This window comes from Zeus faber (genome assembly GCF_960531495.2).
Source record: "Zeus faber genome assembly, chromosome: 6".
Classification (NCBI taxonomy): domain Eukaryota; kingdom Metazoa; phylum Chordata; class Actinopteri; order Zeiformes; family Zeidae; genus Zeus; species Zeus faber.
The window spans coordinates 1,714,320-1,741,010 of NC_137201.1; the positions used below are offsets into that span (position 1 = coordinate 1,714,320).

At 43.6% G+C, this 26,691-nt stretch overlaps 1 protein-coding gene across 1 annotated transcript in view; it reads left to right on the top strand.

Annotated features, from left to right (window-relative positions):
* The first annotated feature begins 474 nt into the window (after nt 1–474).
* ckap5 (cytoskeleton associated protein 5) overlaps nt 475–26,691 on the top strand; it is a 71,196-nt gene continuing 44,979 nt past the window's right edge. Inside the window, 16 exon segments of the mRNA XM_080002413.1 lie at nt 475–571; nt 3,742–3,841; nt 4,173–4,366; nt 5,232–5,438; nt 7,040–7,211; nt 7,338–7,470; nt 11,455–11,555; nt 11,765–11,878; nt 12,520–12,624; nt 15,101–15,190; nt 15,640–15,779; nt 15,781–15,802; nt 17,226–17,354; nt 17,711–17,878; nt 18,478–18,579; nt 24,546–24,656. Of these exon segments, the coding sequence (XP_079858539.1) occupies nt 3,785–3,841; nt 4,173–4,366; nt 5,232–5,438; nt 7,040–7,211; nt 7,338–7,470; nt 11,455–11,555; nt 11,765–11,878; nt 12,520–12,624; nt 15,101–15,190; nt 15,640–15,779; nt 15,781–15,802; nt 17,226–17,354; nt 17,711–17,878; nt 18,478–18,579; nt 24,546–24,656 (1,845 nt within the window). The 5' untranslated portion in view covers nt 475–571; nt 3,742–3,784.

Sequence of the window (26,691 nt, forward strand, 5' to 3'; positions counted from 1 at the left end):
TTAAAGTGTATGAAATTTTGCCAATATCAACATTAGATTTATGTTTGGGGTTCGTAGTTCAGAGCAGCTACAAATAATACCAAAGGGTGAAAATTTCCATATTGTTATTAACATTAAAGGTATTCATGCGTTACCAGATTATATGGGTAAATTTCAAATCAACAAACAGATGCAAGACTGTCTCTGGATGTAGTTCACAGAAAGAGCGGCTCTAATCAATGTCATTTTTTTTTTAAATCGAGTAGAAACTGTCTTAACAGTACAGCCGTTGCCTTTAAAATATATAAAATAATAATAATATATATATATATATTCTCAATTTCTAATGGTGGGGGCATATTATATTCCTTTTTTAACCCCCCCCCAAATTCGCCTCCTCCAGGGAGCCCTTGACGGCGTGACGTCACCGGGTATGGGGCGGTGTCCCGTTTCGCCGCCGCTCCGCCCTCCATCTCTCCGCCCTTGGAGGCGTTTCGAAGCCAGACCGCCCTGTCAGTGGTCCGACATAATCGCCAACCGACCCGTTTAAAGTTGTTGGCAGCAGCATCCTTTCGCCTAGGTTCTCACACAGGTAAACCATCGCTATTCACAATTCAGTTTATGAAGACTGACTGTATGGATTGGGACTTTCGTGCTTTCGCCCCTCCCTCCCCCCACTCTCTCTGTTGGGATCTGCGTTCTCGGGCCTGGTGCTGTTGTCGCGGAGGCTCCACTGGATGAGACAAGCTCGACTAGCTTAACCTACAGTAGGTCGTCAACAATAAGCTCCATATATTAACACCCAGACACCCCCTAACTACTATTACGGAGACTTTTGTTTACTCGTTTTAAGCCTGAGGTGGATTTCTGTGTCGTACCGAGGCCTCGCTGGTCGTGTGATAGAAGCGTTAGTTTAGCTAGCGTTTGGAGGGGGACTGACAGGCTAACTTGGCTAATGTTCTTAGCTGTCCATATCTGGCTTTTGCGATCATGACATTGTTGTTGACTATTAATTGTCATACACATTTAAATTTCTCTATTTTTCTTTTTGTGCCACCGTTGAATAGTGTAGCAACAACAACAATACATGCCTACCAGGCAGCACTAGCAGACGAGCTATCTTTTGATTGACATTGAACAGTTGGACATCAGAATCCAAGTAGACCGTTAATGTTCCTCAGCCCAACCATAGAATTTCACCGAATTAAATTCACATCATTGCCCCATTTTCCCCACATCGGTTTAAAAATGCGACCCTGACATTCGGATGGAAACGTGATCGTGGAGTCAAGACGATGCCGTTTGTGACTGTCGATCATGGAGCATGTACTTTTGGAATTTGAATGTGTTTCATGGGTTCAACGGTTCATCCGTTTTGAGTCCTGTTCATTCTAAACCCGAATTTCGTCACCCATGCAGTGTTTTTTTTATGTAGTTTGTCAGTGATAAGGATGATGTCTTATTTATCAGACTGTGGTGCATCAATAAGATGTGAGCTTGTTGCCACTCCTAGTAAAAAGGGAACGAGAGAAAGAGAGAAACCCTCTCCAAGCCCCTCTGGTGTGCATAGAGTTAAGTTTCAAAGACAAACTGCACTATGCATGCTTTGCTTTGCACTATGCTACTATGCTATGTATTTGGTTACATGATTATTATTTTCTTTACATATCGACATGCCATCCAGTTTATTTTTCATTGATATCATGTAAAATGGGGAAATATTAAAGCAGATCATCTTCCAATAAGGTACAGTCTCCGATTTCTTCCACTTCTGCATGATGGACCGCTTCTCTGGTATTATATCCATATAGACATGTTTTGATAGCTCTTTTGTGGGCCGTCAGTAGTTCCTGAGGTTGAGTGGTTCTCTGGCAACTGGAGGGTTGGTGGTTCAATCCGCGGCTCCCCCTGGGTAATTTGTCGAGGTGTCCTTGAGCAAGACACCTAAACCCTAACGTGCTCCTGTCGAGCTGATTGTCTCCTTGCGCGGCTGACGCTGATGTTGGTGTGTGAATGGGTGAATGTGAGGCATGTAAAGGTCCTTTCACACATAGTTCCTGGTAAGTTACAGGGATAATCCTTTGGCACTGCTAATGATTTTCACTATTCACACATGCAGTTACATTCAGGCACATTTCCGTCTTGGCCTTTAGGGCATTTAAGTAGAAGCATGCAATGCTGATTTCCTCATCTCAAACAATTTATTGAAACAAAAGCCAACAACAGTGGTGGGTATACCACAACAAAAAATGTCAATGTCTCAATAACTTGTCATGTGCCCTTGAGCATCAATTACAGCTTGACAACAACGTCTCATGCTGTTCACAAGTCGACTTATTGTCTGCTGAGGCCTGGCCCCCCACTCTTCTTGAAGGGCGGCCCTCAGGTCATTGAGGTTCTAGGGTACAGAGTTACGAGCCTCTACACGGCGACTCAGCTGATCCCATAGGTTTTCTATGGGATTCAGGTCTGGAGAAAGTGCAGGCCACTCCATTTGAGGTACCCCAGTCTCCAGCAGCTGTTCCCTAATGATGTGACCTCGATGAGCTGGAGCATTGTCGTCCATGAAGATGAAATTAGGCCTGTGTTGTTCATGCAGGGGCACAATGACTGGATTAATGATGTTATTCAGGTAGTATGGGCTTGTCACTGTACCATTCACAAAGTGTAGGGAAGTTCTGTATTAACTAGACACACCTGCCCACACTGTAACACCACCACCACCAAAGGCTCGTCTGGTGACAACAGTGGCTGATGCATAGTGCTCTCCTTGACGTCTCCAACATCGTTGGTGACCATCATTTCTGTTCAACGTGAATCGACTTTCATCAGAGAACAGCACTGGGGCCACTGGTGCCTCGTCCAGCGTCAATGCTCCCTGGCCCGTGCAAGACGATGATGCCTGTGCCTGGTGGGTGGTCAGGTACCCTTGCAGGTTGTCTAGCACGCAGACCACGCTGATGTAAACGGTTTCGAATGGTCTGACATGACACTTGGGTGCCTCTCACCTCCCTTAAATGTGCCTGGAGTTGAGTGGCATTCATCATCTGATTCCACAGGGCACTGTTCACAATGAAGCGGTCATCAGTGTGGGATGTGGCCAAAGGACGTCCACTTCTATGCCTTTCTGTGACTCTTCCAGTCTCTCTGTATCTCTGTTGCAACCTGCTGATGACACTCTGTGACACTCTAAGCTCAGTGGCCACTTCCCTCTGAGAACATCCTGTTTGAAGCCTCGCAATGGCGAGGTACTGTTGATCAATTATTAGGTAGTAGGTCAAAATGTGAACAGCATGATGAAGAGGACTGTTTAAATACCAATTCTAATTGAACCAGGAAATGTATTGGTCATTCATGGATCAAACACCTGTTGTGAATTTTGCTGTTCAGCTCCTTGTTAGAGAACAGCAAGTTGTGCAAAAAGTACTGAAACATTGAACAGTTGGACATGTGCATTCAAAAGTTTAGAGAAGGTCAAATTAAGTTCACCTGTAAAGGTTATAGTGCATTTTAGTTTCATCCTGAAATATCACCCGAAAGCCGAATATCCCTCATTAGAAGATGAAACATATCAAAAGTGTCCCAAAATACTTTTGGATACACTTTAGTTTAGTTACTATTTGAAATACTATACCAACACTATCGGAGTGTGTTTTCTTTTTTTTTTTTAATAATTATTCCTACTGTTTTACTTTTGATTGGAGTCGTCTTGTCCACCATGTTTGTTGATTATGTTGTTCTTTCCTTTTTTTCTCTCGTCAGTTGAGTACTTTGGGGAAGCCCCACCCCCCCCCGAGGAACCACCATGGGGGACGATAGCGAGTGGATGAAACTTCCCATCGACCAGAAATGTGAACACAAGGTGATCAGTGGCCACTCATGGTCATCCCATCCAAAACCAATTATGTGGTGCTCTTTTGGGTTTATTATTGTCGAAGCATCCAAAAAACATTGCTTTTGGGGGGGGATAATTCCCCCTGGGGAAATTGTTAAGCACCTGTTTAAGTAAATATTTCATATACAAGTCTTCAAGTTTTTCCTCTCATCGCAGTAGCAATCCTTGAATATTTAGTTCTCATATTTAGTTCATACTGTGAGGGTGGGGAAAGAAAGAAAAAAAAAGAAAAAAAAAAAAGCATAAAACTTTGGGGGGGGGGTCCTGCTAACTGCATCCGTTTTCCTGTGACCCACAGCTGTGGAAAGCCCGTCTGAATGGCTATGAAGAAGCCCTGAAGCTGTTTCAGAGAATAGAGGATGAAAAAAGTCCAGAGTGGGGCAAATACCTGGGACTAGTGAAAAAGTTTGTCACCGACTCCAATGCTGTGGCTCAACTAAAAGGCCTGGAGACGGCCTTGGCTTTCATAGAGAATGCGCACCTAGCTGGAAAGTAAGTTATTTCCATAATAACCCAACTCTCAGAGATGCAAAATTCAAAAATGGTTACATTATATGATAAAGAGGCACAGACCATAGCAGGGATGACATGGTGAGAAATTCTTTCCACTGGTTAATAAACTCATGACACTGGTGTTACCAGTAACACCAGACGTTTTACAACGGAATTGTCCCCGTTATGCACAGGCGCTAATTACGTATAGAGTGGGACAGGTCCCGGTCTATAGCTGATCTAAGGTTTCCTATAGCCTTCTTACCTCTCCTCCCGTGATAAGCAGACTGTGCTGCAACTCAGCACAGTCTGTGTGCGCACAACCCGATACTTTCACTTTGTCGCGTCCGACTAAGAATCGAACGCGTTTATTATTTTACAAATCAAAGGTTTTTTCATTTGATTAATGTCAGCACTAACACGCAAAAACGAGCTGGATCAGTTTTATTTCTATAAAAATAAAAACATTTATAAAAGCGACGGTGGGTGTGGTCTGAAGTAATGTGATCGATGAATGCTTGAACACTGCGTAACACGGATAACCTCGGCAACCATAGACTTATTTAGCAATTTAGTCCTTGCATTGCTAAATATGCGCTGAACAAAACATTGATTTAAGATAAAGCCCACTTCACTAGGTGGTACATTCTTAGGAGGAGTGTGAAGTATGTGACATCACAAAACTGTGTTGTTGTATTTGTTTTTGAGCTGTCATCAAATGGACATATTTACTTAATGTACTCTGAATGTACCAGAACAGTGGTTTTCCTTTAATGAAGAAGTTGGCGATCATTATAGTGACACAAAGTGCTTAATATGGGGGGAGGCTCCCTCTCACACACACACCACACCTCCTCTGCTGCAGAACGACAGGTGAGGTGGTATCTGGTGTAGTCACCAAAGTGTTCAACCAGCCCAAGGCCCGGGCCAAGGAGCTGGGTGCAGACATTTGCCTGATGTACATCGAGATCGAGAAGGCAGAGGTCGTCCAGGAAGAGCTGCTCAAGGGATTGGACAACAAGAACCCCAAAGTTGTGGTGGCATGCCTGGAGACCCTCAGGAAGGCCCTCAGGTTGGTAGTGTTCATCAACAGGCATGACGACTCTACTGTTTAAACCAGGGGTCCTCAACCCTTTTCAGCCCAAGGACCCCTTGGTGGCTAGAGAAACAGAGCAGGGCCCCCCATTTAATAAATTGTTCCATTTAAAGCCTGGCCTACAATAACAACTATTTATATACTCAGTCATGATGCTTACAGTGGGTTTTTTTTGGTTTGTTTTGTTTTTTACAGTCTGTTTTTAGTTTACATTTCTTTCCGTTAGTTTAGTTTTGATAGTACACCATTCAGAGCTTGACTGGTCTGTGTGGGTGGAAAAAATACAGTGACATGCCAGTTTCCTTGTTTTTTCAAATAGAATAAAGGTTTCACAAATCTGAAATAGGGTTTGAAATGCTATTTAGGCTTTTTATTATAATCAATTCAAGGTTTGACTACTATAAGTACAGTAGTTTTTTTTTTTTTTTTTTTTTTTATCTAGACCTGGTCTTTAATGGCCTGTGTTTTCTGAGGTTTATGAACATTTCTCAAAAATCTAAGGTTTTTGAACACACCACAACTGCAGAAGCTGCAAATCCGCTCACTTTCAGCTGAATACAGAAATTTAAAAATGCAGCTGTTCCAGTGTTATTGGTTGGCATTTACTCAATATAATCTTTTTGTCTAAGATACATATTAGAATTTTTACCAAAAATAATTTTGACATTGGCGGACCCCCAGTTGAAGACCACTGATTTTAACAGCACCTGCATCAAGATGATAGTGTTTGGTATACTGCTTCAACTACTACTTAAATTACTGATAGTAGTCTTGATTGTATAATGGGTAGCATTGACTTTCATAGAATTTCTCAGCTGGTCTGGAAAAACTTATGGGATTATTTTTTTGTAACCAAAAGCTGACATCAGCTATCAGGTTGAACAGATTCCTTGTGTCTTTCTAATTTATTATGATGAACAGTTTGTTTAGATGGACTAGAGAGGAGTTAAATATCCTGTTGAAAGTTTTGTAATGTGCAAAGTACAGCGTTATTTCAGTAGACCTCACTGGCGTAATGCAATTACTGGCAAGACTGTGGAGCAGGACAATGTAAAAGTAGCAGATACCAGTAGGGGATCAGGAAGTCCATCAAGATCTGAATTTGCACCCAGTGGACAGTAAACCAGGATGAGGTGGGGCCTACCCAACCACCCCTAACCTTGAATACTGTCCTAAATAAGGTGCTGCTGTCTCGCCATTTATAAATAACCTCACAGCAGCTCACATGAAACTGACATCAGTGACAGTGACTCACAATCACAATTTTTACTTAACTTCCATCTTAATTTTATATACTCTCTTTTTCACTTTATTTGGGTTACTTTAACTCATGTTGCTACTGTTTATCTGCATTGTTGGAAATTCATTAGAATAGAACTCAAGTCAACTCTCGATAAAAACTGTTCACATAGTAATTATCTCGTCTCTGGTTTTTTGAAACTAACTGTACATTATAAGCTGATAAAATCCAACAAAAATGAAACAGCACAAGAAATTTTTTGCTAATGATCCACCACATAGTGATGGAGTAGCCCTCTGATTTCCGTACCCTCTGTATGTCACCGCCTTCCCCACAGTGAGTTTGGATCCAAGATAGTGACTTTGAAGCCTGTGGTGAAGGTTTTTCCCAAGCAATTTGAATCCAGGGAGAAGGCCGTGCGAGATGAAGCCAAACTATTGGCCATAGAGATTTACAAATGGATCCGAGATGCGTTAAGACCTCCGCTGCAGAGCATCAACTCTGTACAGGTAGGACAACGCCATATACACAAACATAGTGAAATATGATCTAAACTTCGGTTTAGGTTAGTTATATTTATAAAACATTTTTTGGTACACTAAAATGCCATACTACTTGTCCTTTGTCCCCGCTAGCTGAAGGAGCTGGAGGAGGAGTGGGTGAGGCTTCCCTCCTCCCCTCCCAAACAGGGCAGGTTTCTTCGCTCCCAGCAAGACTTGAAGGCCAAATTTGAGCAGCAACAGGCCCAGGGAGGAGATGAGGCTGACGGTAACACAGTGCTGGACCTACAAGTCTCTATCTTTTTCTCGATCTTTCTTATATCTAGTTTCCACCCTTAATTGCCAATTGATCAGGCAAGATCATGTCATGGAATCATTTGAGGGCCCACCGTCTCTCCCCCTCTTCCTTTAAAGGGGACCTATTGTGCTCCTTTCCAACAAGTTAATATAGGTCTCTTAAGTTCCCCAAAACATGTTTTTCGCTGAAAATACTACTCAGATTATCAATGCTAGCCATTCTAACATGCCTGTTTAGTGGGTGGTGCTTCCCTCCTGAGGCCCCTAGTTCTGTGAGCCAATGGGGTTTGAGCTTTATTTCCGAGTTCCGTTGTATTTATTTCATAAACCTTCACTTGATGCAGGTATAGTAGGTGGCTTTCTTGCCCACTGCCTCAAACCCCCCTCAGCTTGGGAGTAGGAAAGGTCAGGAGGCTGTCCCACTCCTCCCACTGCACAGCCGGAGAGACTGTCAGCGAAGGACACACAAACTCACCCTCACCGTCCCATTGGTCATTCAGAGCACGGTTCTCCATAAAAGCCCTATAGGCCACTGGCAGTGAAGCACGGACTTCATCCACCAACCTGTGCAGCAGTCTTGAGGATCTGATGCCTATTGTCTCCATGAGCTGCTCAGTGGACGCCTTCAGAAGATGACCCAGCTTGACGCACCCAGTCTGTTGCAAGCTGGAGCACAGGCTGGAGGAGGAAAGGAGGCCGTGGTGGCAGGGGCAGTCGTGGTGTCATGGTGGACCTTAAAAACCTGCCATGACTGCAGAACTGACTGTTAGAAAGGAGTTAGCTATGTCAAGTCCATCCCCTCGGTCCGCAGCAGGAACAGCTGCTTGTCATTAGAGAGGCGTCCCGCCTGCCTCAGCAGCACCTTCGCTGTGTCCAGCCAATGTAGTCCACAACCGTACAACAGCCTCTGTGCTGTTTGGAGGCGGAACGCCGCGACCTATGATGCAATGACAATGAGGGCTTGACCACCCCCTCCTGGACTGGCAGATAGAGGGCTTCTGCTCTGATCCAGTGCTGACCAGACCAGAAGAAGTTGACGATGGTCCTCTGGATCTCCTCTAGCAGGCCTCTGGGTGGATGCAGAACAGTCAGTCAGTGCCATAAGGTCGAGGCGACCAAGTTTTTAGCAACCAGCATCTTCCCCCTTGGACAACTGGGGTAGCAGCCATTTCCACCTGGACAGTCTGGCACACACCTTCTCCACCACATAATCCCAGTTCCGCATCTGGTACTGCTCCGAGCCCGAAAACACCCCCAACGGGTCTGCATTGCAACAGGTCTCTAGTTTTTGAGCAAGTCCAAGTCTCCTTTGTTGGGTATGAGAGAGAGGGCTACTCGCCGAGAGGAAACTGGTAGTGCACCACTCCGCACGGACTATAGCAGCACCCGGTGTAGATCTCCCCCACATAGCCCCAGAAATGCTTGTAGAAGTCGGGAGGCAGACCATCTATCCCACGAGTGCACCCAGACGCCAGCTGGCCCACAGCAGAGGTGAGCTCCTCCATTCCAAGGCGTCACGCTCCCTGACCTCCAGCTAAGGCAGCCCCTGAAGAAGCTCGGCAGCACACTCTCGATCTCAGCCCTCCGCCCTGAATAGGGTGGTGTAGAAGGCCACCGCATGTGCCCTCATCATCTTCTCCGGGCTGGTGGTCACCCTGCCAGCCGGGAGACGGAGACAGGCCATCTGTCTGGACTGTTGAACCGTCTTCTCCATGTTGAAGAAATAGGAGCTGTGGGCGTCCATATCCCTGATGCCGAGGTAGCGAACCCTGACCATGGCACCCCGTACTCTCTCGTGGAGGAAAGTGCTCAGCTCCTGCCTCTTGTCCTGCAGCCTCCCAACCACAGGGGTGCTGCCACTGCTTCCCTCAATGTCCCTGATCTCCTGCTCCAGGGTGTTTTTGTTCTCCTTAACCTTGCGGGTGGAGTGAGCACAGTACCGTTGGCAGAAGATACGGATCTATGCTTTGCCTACCTCCCACCACTGTCCCAAGGAGCTCAAGGCCCCCTTACTGCTCCTCCAGCCATCCCAGAATAATTTAAAAATTGCTGCAGAAAGTGCTGTCGAGCAGCAACTTTACATTAAAATGCCAATAAGAAGAATGCTTGGTACCGGGTGCAGAGCATACCTCAAGAGTGACGAGGTGATAATCTGTGAAACCCACAGGGTAAATGGAACTGCTTAGCAACCCGGAACTGAGTGTGTGTAATACCTAAAGCCTGTCAAGCCGAGCTGCACTGATTCTACCGTCTGAAACCCTCACCCATGTGTACTGTCTGTCTGTCGCATGTTTCGTCCTCCATGTGTCTATGAGGTCATGTCGAGCAGTGAGGTGAGACAGACAGGTGGAAGAGACCCTGTGGGGTTCCTTATCGGGCCGATCCAGATTAAAGTCCAGCGTACAGTTCCAGTCCCCACCCATCACAATGAAGTCAGCCTGATCCCCCCCTCCGCAATGTTTCCTGCAATTTTTCAAACAGCTCCACCCGCCTAGAGTGGTAGCATTGACATTAATGAAACAGAAGGTAGAACCTCCTGCCTACGCCCTCACCATCTGAGCCCTACCCGCTTCTATCTCGGTGCTGGCCAGAACCCTGATGTTTGACCCTTTTGAAAGGAGGATCCCGGTCCCCGCACTGAAATTATTTCCATGGCTGAGAAACAGCTGCCCCCCCCCCCCCCCACCACTGGGCCCAGTTTAAAGAGCCAATCCTGAGCGTGTGCATGGAAATATGTGTGGGAGACAGCCGCAAAAACTAGCAAAAGGAGAGAGAACACCCAGTTGAACACAGCCATCCTAACACCTAAGTATGGTCAGGTCTCCCCGTCCCGTTACCAATGTTCTCTTTCCGGAGAGCCGTCATATAGTTTTTTAGCCGGTACCTCTTTTTGTCAACACTGCAGCGGCTGACTTCCTTAGAAAGGCCACCGTATTAATAAACTTCCCGGAGTCAGGGAAATAATCCGTGACTTTAACAGACTTCCCAAACATGACGTCTAGAAACTCCTATATTTCATCCAAGGTATACAGGTCTCCATTTGGAACCTGGGAGTCCGACACTGACATGTCTGTCACTGACATGCAATCCGAGTCTGTCACCGACCTGCAATCCGAGTCAGACCCTAATTCATCATGGTCTTTCGTCGTCACATTAGCATTCTCCGTCACATTAGCATTCTGCGTCACATTAGCATTGGTCGTCACGGTAGCATGCTTCGTCACATTGACACTGACGGCCCTCCCCCAGGGTCCCACCACCTCGCCACCAGCCCGCTCCCTGGGGCCGGCCTTCTCCCCGCCGCTGGGCCCCGAAGGCGGGCCCCGCAGCCCACTCGGGCTTCGCCGCACCCCTCCCGCAGCACTCCCTCCAGTCCCACCACTGCCAGGCCCCTCAGGTTGATCTGGGTCAGGTGGCTTGGGTGGCGTAGGGACAGTCTACCCACTCATGCCCTCCCCCCCGGCCGGATCGGGAGCCCGCGGCACAGGGACAGTCCGCCCACTCGTGGCTTCTCCCGGGACTGGATCGGCCCAGTCGGGCCGGATGTTAATGTGTAAATACTTTACTTGTAAATAATAAATCCTGCATTTCTGGAACAGGGAGACTGCATTTTTCCACATTACATTACATTCTATGCACGCTATGCTATTTGAATTTTGCACGATCGCCCAAGACTAGTTCCCAACGACGCTTGTTATTGTATTCTCCAGCCGTGGGTGGAGTTACTCAGATAGGTGGGCAATTCCAAGTTCTACTAAAGCACCAAGTGATAGGAAGTAGGAAGGGATCACAAATCTGAATGGCTCGTTTCACCACACTTTTCTGAAATAGACAGCTCATACTGGGTTGTCTTATTTCAGAGTTTGTGTGTTAGTAGGCCCATCAGAGACCCAAATGTATGTGCACAAGAACTGAAAAAGTGAGTTTTTCATAATAGGTCCCCTCTAAACCTCAGGGGACGAGGAGGAGGAGACGGAGGTGGTGGTGGATGCCTATGAGCTGCTGGAGGCTGTTGAGATCCTCTCCAAGCTTCCCAAGGACTTCTACGATAAAATAGTAAGCCTGTCTCGCCTTTTTAAAAAGACGGAAAATATTCAGCAACACTTGCAGATAGAATTGTCCTTTTTTAAGAAAAGCAATGTGTTTTAAGAGTAGATTATGGAATAATGACAAATAATAACACAAGTTTGCCATGAATTAAATAAAATACGCAAACCGCAGATATATAATCAAAATAACACATTTTTCCTGGATTGTTTCCACAGGAAGCCAAGAAATGGCAGGAGAGGAAAGAGGCCCTGGAAGCCGTAGAGACTCTGGCCAAGAACCCCAAACTAGAGAATGGAGACTACGGAGACCTGGTTCGAGCACTGAAGAAGGTACACTTTGAGTGGGGTTTATACTCGCATTAATATTCTGGACATTAAGTATTCCAAGTATTATTTCTATGACTAAACCAGTAAATACCAGTATTCTGATTGGACGATTGAATTACTTTTGTTCCCAGTTAGGACATAGTAGTATATTACATGGTTATTATAACAATTAATATCCATGTAATGTACTACTTGCTTGCTTACAGTTTGACAGGAACCCTTAATGGTAACACATTTTTTTCCCCTTCTCGCAAATTATCCCTAATGTTATTTATCTATGATACCCCCTATTTCAGCTTTATCCCCCCCCCCAGTTATTCTATTCCAATGCCAATACTGCGTACTAGTTATTGTTAATAATCACCTACCAGGAAATTTCAGAGCAATTTAAGTTTCCTAGGATGTATTTCAGAAACTTCTAGATAGCAAAAGTTATTGTTTGTTTCGATATTGCAAAATATAAATGAATAAATAAATAATAGGGTGGTCCATTTGAAAGAAATTTCAAGCTAAACACCAAGTTAATGTGTGTTGATGGGAAAAGCAAAATTGATTAAATTACTACTAGTTTTAATACATTTCGAATAAATTATGTTGCCAGAATCCAATGCATAGCTTTCTGACTAGCTGGCTTTCTCTCCCAGGTTGTGGGGAAAGATGCCAATGTAATGCTCGTGACCCTCGCAGCTAAATGCCTGGCTGCACTGGCAGCTGGACTCAGGAAGAAGTTTGGCTCATACGCTGGTCATGTAAGTTTGAAACATTTCATATTTATCCATAAGCTTTGTTACAATATTTACGCAGCGTTTCATCCTGTAATTACAATATACTATTCGAGTTTTGCTTGTTGCTATGTAACTATTGTTTATTTATTCTAAATCAATGATTATTTATTATAAGTTGTATGTAGTATGTTGTGGCCTCTTCAAGGTTATAAATGATCTCATAGCACTGTCTAACCCATGGATTTCCTTTATAACTTTGTTAGCAGTCGTAATAGCCTGGGCAAGACTAAATGCTTTTACAAAAATTAGCTCAGTCTCCGATAACAGTCTGCGTTACATTCTGTCTTCATTAATGTTACACACAAGTCTATCTCTCAGCATCTGTGTTAAATGTTACACATAGTCACCAACAGACTCACCATCATGCCGATTCCATGAGTTAAACTTGAAGTGTTGTACAATCTCGCTTGGCTTTGGGTTTTAGTGCTTAATAAGTTCACCAACTCCTCGTATGTCTTGTTTCCGGGCTTCTCCGGGCTCAGGATATTCCTCATCAAGCTATACGTTTTGGAGCCGACTTAACTTAACAACAGTGCCTTCTTGCGGTTGGCAGTTGTAATATTGTTTGTAGGCTGCCCCCAAATAGTCGACCAAAGATTAGTCAACGAGAAGTTTCTTAGTCTACCAAGTTTTTCGTTGGTCGGTTTGTCACCGTAAAAAAGAAGATCCATTGGGGGAGCTGCGCCATTTCAAAATTAACCCTAAAGCAACAATATGTAACTTTTTTTTACCTTAAAATAACAGCTTCAAAATAATTTTGATGCTACACTGGCTTGTAACATGGAAAATGGCACCTCTTTCATTCCCACCCACCTCCTGGAACTTCTGTTCTTGCACTATGTAACTTTGGTGTTTGGGTACGAAACCGCGGGAAAAGTGAGCTTAGCATTGACTTTAAAGTACACTTTACAGCACTACGTCACTTCCTTGATGTTTGGCTCTCGTAATCACCGTCTTTTTACCTGGTAAAATGGATAAAAAAAAACAAAAAAAACTGATAAATTACAAACTCGCCGGTCAAAATGTTTCGTAATGCTCATACAAAATGTAGCCGCCGGTCTGGATGAGACGGGCCAGTGATGGAACTGGCACCCACACCTCGGCCGGCGCGCACCAGCCCTCACTTTCATTGTGCCAGGGGGTGGACTGAGTGCTCGCTGAAGAGGTGAGGTTTGCTGTAACCTAGGTGTACGTTACAGTATATTTTCGTTTGTAACAGACTGTTGTTGAAATGTGACCGATAAAGTTCAAATTTGTCCGGTAAAATTAATTATTTTCAAACACCGGACCTAGTTTCGCACCACTTGGTGCTCGGGCCCTAATAACACACCAATTGGTGCTCAGGTACTCCTCACTTAACGACCAAGTTCCGTTCCTATGACCAGGTCTTTAAGCGAATCGGTTGATAAGCGAGGAGCCGCCCCATTACCGTTAGTTTTCAGTCTTGGAGATTGTGAACGCTAGTGTAGTGAATACTGACTGACTGTGGGAACGAGACTAAGACTGAGAAAGGGTGATGCACGATGAGATGCTTGACGCTGAGACGCCGCGCTGTGTACAATACGCCTCTGTATTGTACGTAGTGTACAAAACTGACTTCTTGTTCTTCTTCTAAATTATGCCCATATTTAATTTAAATGTGTACATTTATAAAATAATAATAGGGATAAGTTTAACCGATGTAATGTTTAATTGGTGTAATTCCCAGGCGGCACGCTCTGTGCTTGCAGTGTTTGTAAATTAATATTTTAAAGGCTGGTTATTAGGTTTTGTCTGTAACATACAATATATGTTACATGTTATGAATGTTATATATGTAACACATATATAACATTCTTTCTCAGCCCTGGAGCTGAAACTATTTTCTGATGGCCAATTTTTTTTTTTTATATAATTAAATTGATATCATAAACGTGCCACCATTAATCGACCAATGGCTTGAACTGACGACTAATAGTCAACTAGGAAAATCTGGTCGGGGGCAGTCCTAATTGTTTGCTACAAAAAAGTGATCACGGATCTCGCAATATTCCCATGATTGTGTTTTGAAATCAAAAGCAGACACATTCCCTCTCACAGCCATCATAGCCACAACTTATCTTCCGTGGTGCTCAATTAATCCTTATCATCAAATGTTATATCCTTAACATGGATATAAATATGCATTCGGGGACCTACCGTGCAGCACTTTTATTTAGCCCTATGCAGGGGCAGCTACATACATCGCATTCATGTGTGAGCCAAGCTAACACAGCTGTGGAGACAGTCAGCCGTCACTTCCTGTTCCTGTTATAGATGAGGTAGAGGTAAGCACAGGTAACAAAACAGCGCCCTCTGTAGGCTTACTAAAAGGAGCTGGAGAAGACGGAATATGTACGTTGATATGATTGTTGAGTACTGGACTTTAAACAACGTTTCATCTGTGCAACGCCTGTGCCAGGTGGTGCCGGCCATTCTCGAGAAGTTCAAGGAGAAGAAACCTCAGGTCGTTCAGGCCCTGCAGGAGGCCATTGATGCTATCTTCCTTACCGTAAGTATGAAATGTATTAGAACCTCATTTATCCAAACCCAATGGGAATTAGGGATGGTATCGTTAAGAATTTTAATGATATATAATTTATTTTTATTATATTGTGAGATGTCGACATGGCTGCAGGGGGCTCAACTAGCTTAGCTCCTTTAAAATTAGGGAAATACACCTCCCAGCATATCAGAAACATGATTTTAGCGATGCGTCTTTAATATTTATGACAAGTAAAAGATCTTGATCGCTGTTTTGGGAAAGTTTTTTTTAACGCATGCAATTCATGAAGTTAGTCAACAGGGTTCTCTTGTACTTGAATTTCACATTAAATATTTAGTTCTTCTTCGTTTATATGAGAAACCTCTGGTTGTGCATACCAGGGTGTTGGCACATCCATCGGTGACGCTGGATTTTATTATTTTTTTATTATTCCCTTTTCATTCAATATCTCCTAGTCGACTCTCCAAAATCTGTCAGATGACATCCTTGGTGTGATGGACAGCAAGAATCCGTCCATTAAGCAACAGGCTTCCCTGTTCTTGGCCCGGGCCTTCAGACACTGCACACCAGCCATGCTGCCCAAGAGCATCCTCAAACTTCTGCGCGGCCTTCACCAAGGTAATTTGGCCTTTTCTCTCTCTCTCTCTCTCTCTCTCTCTCTCTCTCTCTCTCTCTCTCTCTCTCTCTCTCTCTCTCTCTCTCTCTCTCTCTCTCTCTCTCTCTCTCTCTCTCTCTCTCTCTCTCTCTCTCTCTCTCTCTCTCTCTCTCTCTCTCTCTCTCTCTCTCTCTCTCTCTCTCTCTCTAACTAGGTAACGTCATTTATTTCAACATATAGAGTCAGGTTGAAATCCAGGAAAGTCTCCGAAAGCGTCTTTCTCAGGTCTTGTGTGTTGGGGGGGATAATCGAACTGTTGCAGGGGCAAGACCGCGGTTGCAACAACAGTTGCCAAGTTTTTCATAATAGTAGTCGACTGGTTGATTAGTCGTCTTTTACCTATTACCGTATTGACCCAAATATAAGACAAGGGTTTTTCCTGGAAATACATCTGAAAAAGTGGGGTCGTCTTATATTTGGGGTCTAGACTTTTAGATGTCAATATACAGGAGAGTAATAACAATTAAAACTTGTGTATTAGGAGGAGTGTTTTAATTTGTTTCTGCACACATACAGTACCCTACAACTGTTGACAACGCCGACACACTGTCTTCGTCTGATCCACCACTCGCTCTCCATTGCTGTCGTAGTTTACTGGGAACCCTATATTTTCCCACACGGCTAATTTAAAAGAAGCAGGTGCATCTTCCAACTCTTGTGTGTCAGACTCATTTGCACTCGTCATAGTGTGCCTGACTCAGTCAGGTGGTTATCGCTTGAAACTTGTGCTTGCGAAATTTGGCCCTACATGCTGCGTTATCATCATTTTCGAATAAAATGATTTTCTTTATAAAAACAAGATTTTGTCTTGAAGTATTTTTCCGAAAAATCAGTCTTGAAAATGTCTTATCGGGGCCATCTTATATTTGGGTCAATACAGTATGCAAGAAAGACGCAGAGAGAGGAGTTCTCGGAACCCATCGACTATGATCTGACACAATCTCGACTTTTGTTAGTTTTTATTTTTATTAACTACTTACTACTTGTGAACTTTATTTATTTTATTATTATTAACTACTATCGTCTCAACTCCATTCTCGGGTCAAAATTGCTAATCGGACTATAAACAATGACGCACGGAAGAGGAAGTCTTGGTCCCGATATCTCCCGGCTACAACGAAGTCCCAGAAATGTAATTGTATTTTGTAAATTAATTGAGTTAGGAGAACGTAGCTGAATTAAGATTTAATGTAAATAGTAGTAAATTAGTATTTAATTTTCAGAAATGCTTGGATCAGAAATGTATTGAAAGGATTGCACTATAAAATCTATTGTAAAAAAGGTAGTTGTTCCTCAAAATTACAGGAGGTGCATTGGGTTATTAAAAATAAAATAAATCACTCCAGCTTCTGTCTCACTCTCTATCAATGCTCACAATCCACTCAGCAAGTGAATGACTCTGCACCGGAGGTTCGGGACGCAGCCTTTGAAGCCCTGGGCACCACCATGAAGGTTGTTGGCGAGAAGGCAGTCAATCCCTTCCTGGCTGATCTAGATAAATTCAAACTTGACAAGGTGAGGATAAAAGGTGTGTGCGTGCCCTAAAGAAAAAATATTATTTTCATCCCTACTGGCAACAAGATGTGGGGGTGAGGGTGGGGGGCAGTATTGGCTCACTGCTTTCATCAATATCTCAGAATCGAAACTAGACATTGGTCACTGAGGACTATGCACTATTGCATTGCAGCATAGTTGAAGCGTGCAGGAGACTTCCCACATCCTCTTTTGTGTAATCTTAGTTATTCTTTAAAATAAAATAGAAAAATTTGTTGGGGGGGATACTTCCGGAATCAATCGCCCCATGCCCATGTTTCTACTGTTTTTCTACTGCCCACAAGCTATGCGCCACCCTTTTGCTTCCCTGGTTCCAGATAAAAGAGTGTGCTGATAAAGTGGAGCTCCCTGGTGCTAAGCGAGGTGGTAGGGGTGGCGGAGGAGGAGGGGACAAGAAGCCGACTGCCAAAGCCCCTTCACCCAGCGAAGCTCCTGCTAGATCCTCTGCGCCACCCAAGAAGACATCTACTCCCGCTGCCAGCAAGGTAAGCCTATAGAGATCATGCTTGACCCAGTAGCGCATCAATATTCCCCATCCTTCAAAAATGTGATGCACGCAATGTGGCTAGAATTGGCCTTCAATTCCATGATTGTCAACATTCTCTCACTATAGCCAATTCCCCTCATTCCTTTGTCTTGTTAGATTAAGGACCAAAGAAATTCCGTACTGTTTTTATTGGGACAGTAATGCTGACATTACATTTGTATTAAATAATTTGCATTCATTAGTTGCATTGAAGAGACCTGATAGGGCTCACCTTATGAACAATTTGACTCCAGGTAGATTATAGAAACACTTACATTGAAAAAATATATTGTTGCACATGTTTAGCAGACTGGGTGTGTTAAGCCACACACCCATGCCAAAAGTGCATATTAACAAAGTACTCCAGGAACCAGTCTTTGGAAACCATTTGCCGAGAAATTTAGGTCGCAAATCACAAAAGGAAATCAGCTGATGGCCATTGAGGCCATCAAAGTCTACTTTTCCCCTGGAAAAAAACATGCGTCTCATTAAATATTGGCTGGTTAAGCACTGTTGGGTTTGAAGGTGAACTTTTTTGTTAACTTCTGTCATCAACAGCCTTCAGCAGGCCCGAACAAGAAAGGCAAGCCGACCACCGGCCCTGGTGGCAAAGCTAAGAAGATGGCTGACTGTAAAGAGATCACAGAAACTGAACTGGCGGTAAGTCTGAAAAGACCTATTTGCCATCCTTCCTTGGGAACTCGGTGCAGTGGTTCATAAAGATATTGGTTCCCTTAAACTAAGGGTCTTCAACCATTTTCAGCCCAGGGACCCCTTTGGTGGATAGAGAAACAGCATGTTACAGAAACCTCTATGTTTTCTTCAATAAAATTTTATTTTAAATTTAGATTTATTTCTGTTAGTTTTATAAAAATAAATTGAGATCTAGGTCTGTACCCGACTCAGAATTTTGTCAGTCAAATCTGCTTCGCCTGTTCAATGCGAATATTCGACTATTCGCCGTGGGGGAAGGGGCACAGAGGAACGATGGGTACCAAGGGCTAAATTATTAAAGACCCTAGTATTCATAAGTAATGCTATTGGAGAAATTAAGAAAATAGATTTTCTATTTATTTAGGCAATATAACCCTTTCTAACATGCGTCTAAGAAGCATTTTTGCTATTATCAGAAGACATCGCACTCTCTTCCTCTCCTACCCCATCGGCAGAGATATGCGCAAGGCAGACTGGGCCCGAGACCCTACTCTGAGTGACTGACAATGGCGGAGAGAATTAAACGCTACCAGTCTTTTACGTGTAAGGGAGGAAACATGAGCAATCCTTTGAAACAAGAGTTAATCACATACACATGCAATGGTACACGGTATGTTATTGTACCGTTCGTTACACTGCCCGCGGTTCAATACGTACAAGTGAACCGCGGTATTACGGTATCACGATAGGAGTCCACCGGATGCATTGCTGCATTTTTTTCTTTCAACTTCCTGTGGCCATGTGAGTCTTTTCAATAGAAACATGAGATTAAACTACATAGAAATGTTTTTAAAAAGAGTGCAATCAATCAAGGTATCTAGTCGGAAAATCCCCCCCTGCAATGGCCATATCCCTCTTTATTACAAACCTCTCTTCAGACACTCGCTTCTACTCGCATTACGTCGTTCACGGACGATCCCAGGGTTGGGGGTGGGGGTTCTCCACTCTGCTCCCCACGGTGCGATCCCCACACTCAACATTTCATTTCCGCGGAAAATAGTCAATAACTTCTGATTTTGGAATCTAAATGTGACATGAAATTATGGGAATGATCGAGCATATTTCTGTCTATTTATGCACCAGCATCCGGAACTTCAACACGCTTTGCATTGCGCAGGTAAAGGGGACGAAATTAGTGGGTCGACCCAGGTGTCCTGTTCACATCAGATCCGATCGTAGGTGGAGCTGATTAAAACCTGAGTCTATTCCCGGGTCATTTGACCTGGGACTGAGACCTGGTCTTTTCCTTTCCCACTGATGACAAACGCTGGATGTAAGCGGGTGTAAGCAGGTTTTTGGTGCAGTGGGAAAGGGATGTAAGAGAAGGCCTAACCTCCTTCCTCGCCGGAAGGTGCCCTGGCTGAAAAGGAGCGCACCGCACCCATTGTCACGTCAGGTTCACAAAGCGACGTTAAGTTGATTTTCGTGTATCAGCACAGACTTTCATGAAATAAAAAAAACCTCCAATTTCTAAAATACTAAGCGTGTTATCAATACTGAGTCGCAGCAGAGTCACGCAGCAGAAGAGTCGCAGCACAGTCTGCTTTTCAGGGGAGAAGAGGAGGAGAGGTGAGAAGGCTATAGGAGACCTTAGATCAGGTATAGATCGAGACCTGTCTCCCTCCATCCGTTATTAGTTCACGTGCATAACGGAGAACCCACCCCCCCACACCCCATTTGAAATTCTCATGAGTTCACCATGTCATCCCCAGACTGAGGTTTTATTTCAGTAAGTTATTTTACTACTTGATCATTTCTTTATAGGCCCAAACATGATAAATAGTTCTCCAAAGAGGCGGGTTGGGGGTGGTTCTCCATAACCAAAACATGTGCTCTTGTCATTCTATAGGTCATCCACAGGACAGAGTTATTGCAGCAGTTCTTGATGGTTTAAGAATTAATAAAGAGTTGCATGGCAGGTTGAGAACTTGAACTCCACTTGCAGACTAACTCTTTTCTAGATGCAATGGCATATAAATACTCTGTGTTGTATGCCCAGCATGCTTACAGCACAGGTAAAAAAAAAAAAAAAGAAAGTTTATTTTACAAATGTTATTTATGTGCGAAGAATACTGTTTAAACCTGTTCTACACAAAAATAACTATAACACTGATTTATTTTTATTTTATTTTTTATTTTTTTATTGTGAAACGTTTTTTAAGTATTATATATATATATATAAATAAATATGTACGAAAATTTATATTTGTATTATCCACTATCCTGAACACGCCCCTGCCCCCCATCAGATGAATTTATGCAAATTATAACTCACCAATGAACATGTACCCCTGTCGCCCCCCTCCAACAGTCATACAGACAGAGCGTTACATTGGTTATTTGTGGCAGACCGCTGTTAAAACATTTTTTACAGCTTTTAACTTAAACATTTTTTTGTATGTTTCTTAAATATAACGATGCAGAAAGCATACTGTTATCGTGGCCCCAAAACAGTGATACATACCGAATGTTGACGCCACTGTACTGTCAAAAAATCCAAGGTTGTTGAACGTACTATAATGTCAGAAGCTGTGAATCAGCTGCTAGTGCTAACTTCGAGGGCTACTTTGATAACTGATTAATCTGTTGATTATTTATTTGAGTAATTGATAAATCAGATGAATACACTAAAACGTATTTTGTTTCCATGATTTTGTTCAAAAAACAAAATGTTAATCCAAATTGACAATATTAACACAAATAACAGACTAGGTAGTGTAGCAATACATGTATTCGTATTGAACCGTTCGGCACGAGGCTTTCGGTTTCGGTACACATTATGAACCAAACATTTTGTTGAACTGGATTAGTAGGGGTGTGCTGTATCATTTGCGATAATACCGGTATAATTTTTTATATGAAAAAAATAATTCATATCATGACAATGGCAATATTCGACTTGTTAATACTCGATTTGGACGTCAGTATTCGTTCAATCTATAGAGTTAGGCACAATTTGATTGGGGGAAAATGATTGCATTACTTAATAATAAATAATTATTACTAAATATTACTAAATAATATATAATCGGGCCACACACCATTAATACATTTTAAACGGATACATATAAATATAGCATTTTAATTTTGTTACTTAGTTTCATTTATAAATTGCTTACCTTACCATGGCCGGCATTTGAAGGTTGGAATGACCCGGGGAATGCCGAAGCTGTCCTCTTACTTGCCTGTAGTAAATACACTTTAATTTGTGAATGTAACTTGTATTATTGTATTATTATTTTCAATTTTTTTTTTTTTATTATTATTATCAATTAAGAGGCGGGTTGTAACATTTTTTCACTACAGATAATGTCCGGTTCATACAAACAGTCAGTTAAGAGTTATGTCAGTTATGTCCGTTATTTGTAAACATGTAACATGTGAAAAGTATATGAATATGCAATTTGCACCCCTTTATTCCTCATTGGAGAGGAACCGATCACCTTTCGCCCCCCCTCTGGCCCGTACTTGCCACCGGGCCTAACAACTTTTCTGGGAGAAACCCTGCAGCTGCCAAACTTATCTGGCCGGCACGCCTTGGGTACCGTTCATTGTGGTACTGGGCTTCGATAAGTTGGCCGTTAAGGTGTCCTATATATTCCAGATCTGTGCGCCGGGTTCTGGGCTACACTGCGACTTCAGCCAGCACTAGGGTGATAGATGGGTAAGTTTCTGTCGTCCTGAGATGGTGCGCGGTCATCTCACGCTGAGTTCAGTCTCACTAATCTTGTTCCAGTAGCTCCATAATTCTCAGTCGTAGCTCCTCCTACTTACTCAGAGGCACTCTTTAAGCCCTGTTTTGACTTATTGCTGAAGCGCGAATTAGCTAAGAGTTTTAACTTCAACTGAAATTATTTTTATTTTTTTTAAGATTTAAAGAAAAAATATAGTAATAAAAAAAGATTTAAAAAATAACAACAGAGAGGCATTGAGCATTAGGAGGATACTACCTCTTTTTTCCACCTGGGGGTGGTGTGTATTTTTTCTCCACAGCGGGAGTGCAATGACTCTGTCTCCATTTGATGGCAGTATTTCTCTTACTCATGGAGTGAGCTATTTATGCCTCAAAGCACTAGGGGAACTGTTGTGATGCCGCAGAGTCGTTCCACTATCAAGGAAGATCTGTTGTAAACAACTATGGTGACTGTTAGTCCCAAACGGTTCACTACATGTCCCCGTTAAACAAAGAAACTCTCCATGCTCACAGTTTCAACTCTGGATTCAAATCTCAGAGGAGTTTTCGCCTCCTTACAGACTATTTACCTCCACCACAATTGCAGTTGCGATCAACCAATTAGCTAGGTTAATCGATAGCAGGAAGGCTCGGGCAGGGAATCGTAACTTTTGGCACACCACAACAAGCAGATTTTATCCCGGACGAAAGTAATTTAATACAGTGCAGCTATCAAATACTCATCAACTAGGCCTTAAAATAATAATGCCGTATTCTGACGCTTTCAAAGCATGCAATATGGTGCTCGACGGCACCTAAACAACACAGTGCTTCAGCACTACAGATAACCTTTTCAGACAAGACACAGGGTGAATTCAGCTCTCTTGCACCGAAAAGGAAAAAAACGTGTTTTAAGGTGGAGGTATGCTTAAAAAGAAGTAGAAGTTTTGAACCAAAAAGACGTCTTACGAACAAGATAAGAACAAATTCACGCGGTGATCTGGGTTCTTGTGGTCTTCTCAGCATAAGCCCCAATGGTGAACTCTTGTCTTTCATCTTTTTATCGTTCTGAGACCTCCCCTTGTCGCGATCCAAATGTCCAAATTCTGTTGCTTCTTGGCAGGGGACGGACTTCAATCTCCTTTTCCGGGTCATTCAATCTTCTCCTTTTCTCGGGTCTATAATCTTTGTTTTTTTTCCCGGAGCCACAACATTCAAAGTATGTTTTGCGTATACTGTATTTCCTAAAATATAATCCGGTACTCAAATAAAAACCTATAAACAAGGCTGAATCTGAGTCAGGGTGTGTGTGTTTTTTTCCCCTCCAGCGCTGTGCCGCCAGTGCGGTTCCTGTGTTTCGTCTTTTAGATGTATTGTTTTCGTTAGTTTCTACTTGTATGATATGAACATCTTAAACCCCACTAAGTGGATGGAGACAGAGCGATATGTGGTCCACTGTGTGTCCCGTGTCTCTGAACAAAAAACAAACTACTGCAAGTCTCTTTTAGATGTATTTATTTTGAGGAGCACGGCACTCAGGGGGCAGTTGAGGTAAATAAAAGCCCCGGTCACTATTTGAGGAAATATGGGTTCTGCCAATAAATGACAGATGGGTTTCACTTTTTTTTAAAATTTTATTTTCTTTTTCTTTTTTTCTTTTCATATTTATGTGAAGCAAAACCACTTTCAACTCCTCTCTCTGTAGAGTTCATGCGTCTTTCACCGTCGAGCCTTATTAAGTTCTTATTGAGTATTCTGCTGACGGTGTTCTGCGACATGTTCTCTGGTAGTTCAAATGTCTTTTTTTCTCACATCTTTTTAAGTGTACCTCATGCTTTGGCCACTCTCAGGGGGGAAACAAACTGAAGAAGCAGTAAGCAGCTTAGGAGAGCAGCTCCTATGTCTAATCATAATCTCTCTGATATACCAATGTCTAATGTTGTCATTGGGCTCCATGTTGGCCGCACTTGTTGCGTGATGAGGACCTTTAATAAATATTTATAGTTAAGTTGAGCGCCATCAGTTTTGTAATAAAAATTGGAAAATGAAAAGTCAGTTTATGGCCGCACGGGCAGCGATAGAGGTCCGTATTCTTCAGGGTTGTCTGTTCTCGGGTCAGAAAATCTCACACAGAATATCAGTACCTGTGGGGTATGATATGTTGGTCAAATCACCAATTTGTTATGATTGGTGTTCATGTCCGCTAATTCACTCCCTTTTGTGTCCGTCTACATGCCAGGCCGAGGTTTGTGAGGAAAGGGCAGCAGTGGTGCTTCCAGCATCCTGCCTTCAGCAGCTAGACTCCGCCAACTGGAAAGACCGGCTCGCCAGCATGGAGGAGTTCCAAAGGGTAACATGTTCTACTCCTGTATTACGAAGCATCTGATTGGATTCATGGCTTTCGTATCATTATGTGCATATAAACTCTTAATATATTTCAGTATACTAATATTTTGACATTTTTTTAGCTTCCAAAAGGAGGTGTCTTGCGGTATCACCTTTTAAACAACAAAGTTTCCTTCTAGAAATATTATATTAATTGGTCATTTTAATATTTCTACCTAGGTAGCTCCAAATTTGTATAATTCTTTTGACAAACCAAAGTTGCCATTTAAACTTCCACTGCTTAGAAGTAGTCTGTTTTACTACTCCAACTCTCCTGGATTTATTCATTATGATATAGTGTCACATTTTGCGAAGAAAATAATATGCAAATCAGGGAGCTACAGATAATTCTCTTGCCAAACCTGTCATTCTGCGCTGGACAGGACAGTGAACTTGTTTGCCCTTTCTCAACCTTGATGTTCACGTTTCTGTAATATTGGGAGATTATTGGGTGGGTTTTCACATAATGGTTGGGAAAACGTCGCCCTCTGGGACGTAGAGAGATGGTCACTTAACCGGGCCGTGGTACGATGGGCTGCTATTTGAACCTCTGGCCCCAACTCATCCCTCTCAATGACAGCTGTAACCAGAGCAATGGAAGCCCCCCCCCCCTCCTTCTTTTAAGAGGTTTAGGTGATAAATCTGTGTCGCCCCCTCTGCCTGTCAGACCGTTCGACCTCATAATCGACCTCGCTAACCCGTTGTGTGACCACAAAAGGCCCTTGCCATTTTGCAAGCAATTTAGAGCTGGACGTAGGGAGCAACATTAACACCTTGTCTCCCAGTGCAAATTGTCGGGGTCGAGACCCCGGTCTTATAAGAGGTGCTGACGTTCCTGAGGCCGGAGCAAATTCTCCGGTGATAATGGCCGAATCAGCGCATGTAACTTTGCTCTCAGGTCCATAACATACTTTATTTTATTCTTACTGGTGCAAGGACCTTCCTCCCAGTTTTCTTTAATGAGGTCTAGCACCCCCCGGGGTCTCCTGCCAAAGAGGAGTTCAAAGGGAGAAAATCCCGTGGAGGCCTGGGGAACCTCCCACACTGCAAACAGCAGGGGGTCCAACCACTTGTCCCAATTACGGCTATCGTCGTGAACAAACTTTTGAATCATGTTTTTCAGCGTTTTATTAAACCGCTCCACCAGACCGTCTGGGGATGGTAAACGCTGGTCCGATTGAGCGGACACCCAGGAACTCGTAAAGGTCCCGAAGTGTAGATGACATAAAGGTAGTGCCCTGGTAGGTCAGGCTTTCCTTTGGAATCCCGACTCGGTAGATGACCTGAAACAGCGCCTGCTCCACACTTTTGGCCGTAATACTGTACAGCGGCACTGCTTCTGGGTACCGAGTTGCATAATCCACTAGGACTAACACAAAACGATACCCAGGGGCCCTGCGGTCTAACGGCCCGATGAGGTCCATACCGAGTCTTTCGAAGGGGGCCTCAACTAGGGAGAAGGGCCTCAACGGCACTCTTGGCATGGCCGGAGGGTTAACTAACTGGCACTGAGGACACGCGGTGCACCATTCACGCACATCTGCCCAAATGCCTGGCCAATGGAGGCGGGCCATTATCCGCTGTCGTGTTTTTTCGTGACCGAGGTAACTGGCCATTGGATTTTGGTGAGCCGCCTGGAAGAGCATTTCCCGGCGGCCTATCGGTACCAACAACTGGGTTATCTCCTCTCCTGTTTGTGTGTCACGGCTCACTCGATATAACATGTCCCTTATCACCGAAAAATATGGGTGAGTGAGCACGCCGTCCGGGCGCGTTAATACGCCATCGATTTTAACTACCCCCTCAAAGGCAGGGTGTCATCAAACCCTGGTCAATCCGTGGCCAAAATCAGGGAGTGCGACAGGCGGGAACTAACCGCAGCCTGTACCCTATGCTTTTTTCCCTTTTTCCCTTGACGAATTTCGAGCCGGATCATCGGATACATGTGAATATCCCCACGCCTCAATCAAAGCCCTGGCTTGAACCAGGTGTTGCTGGAC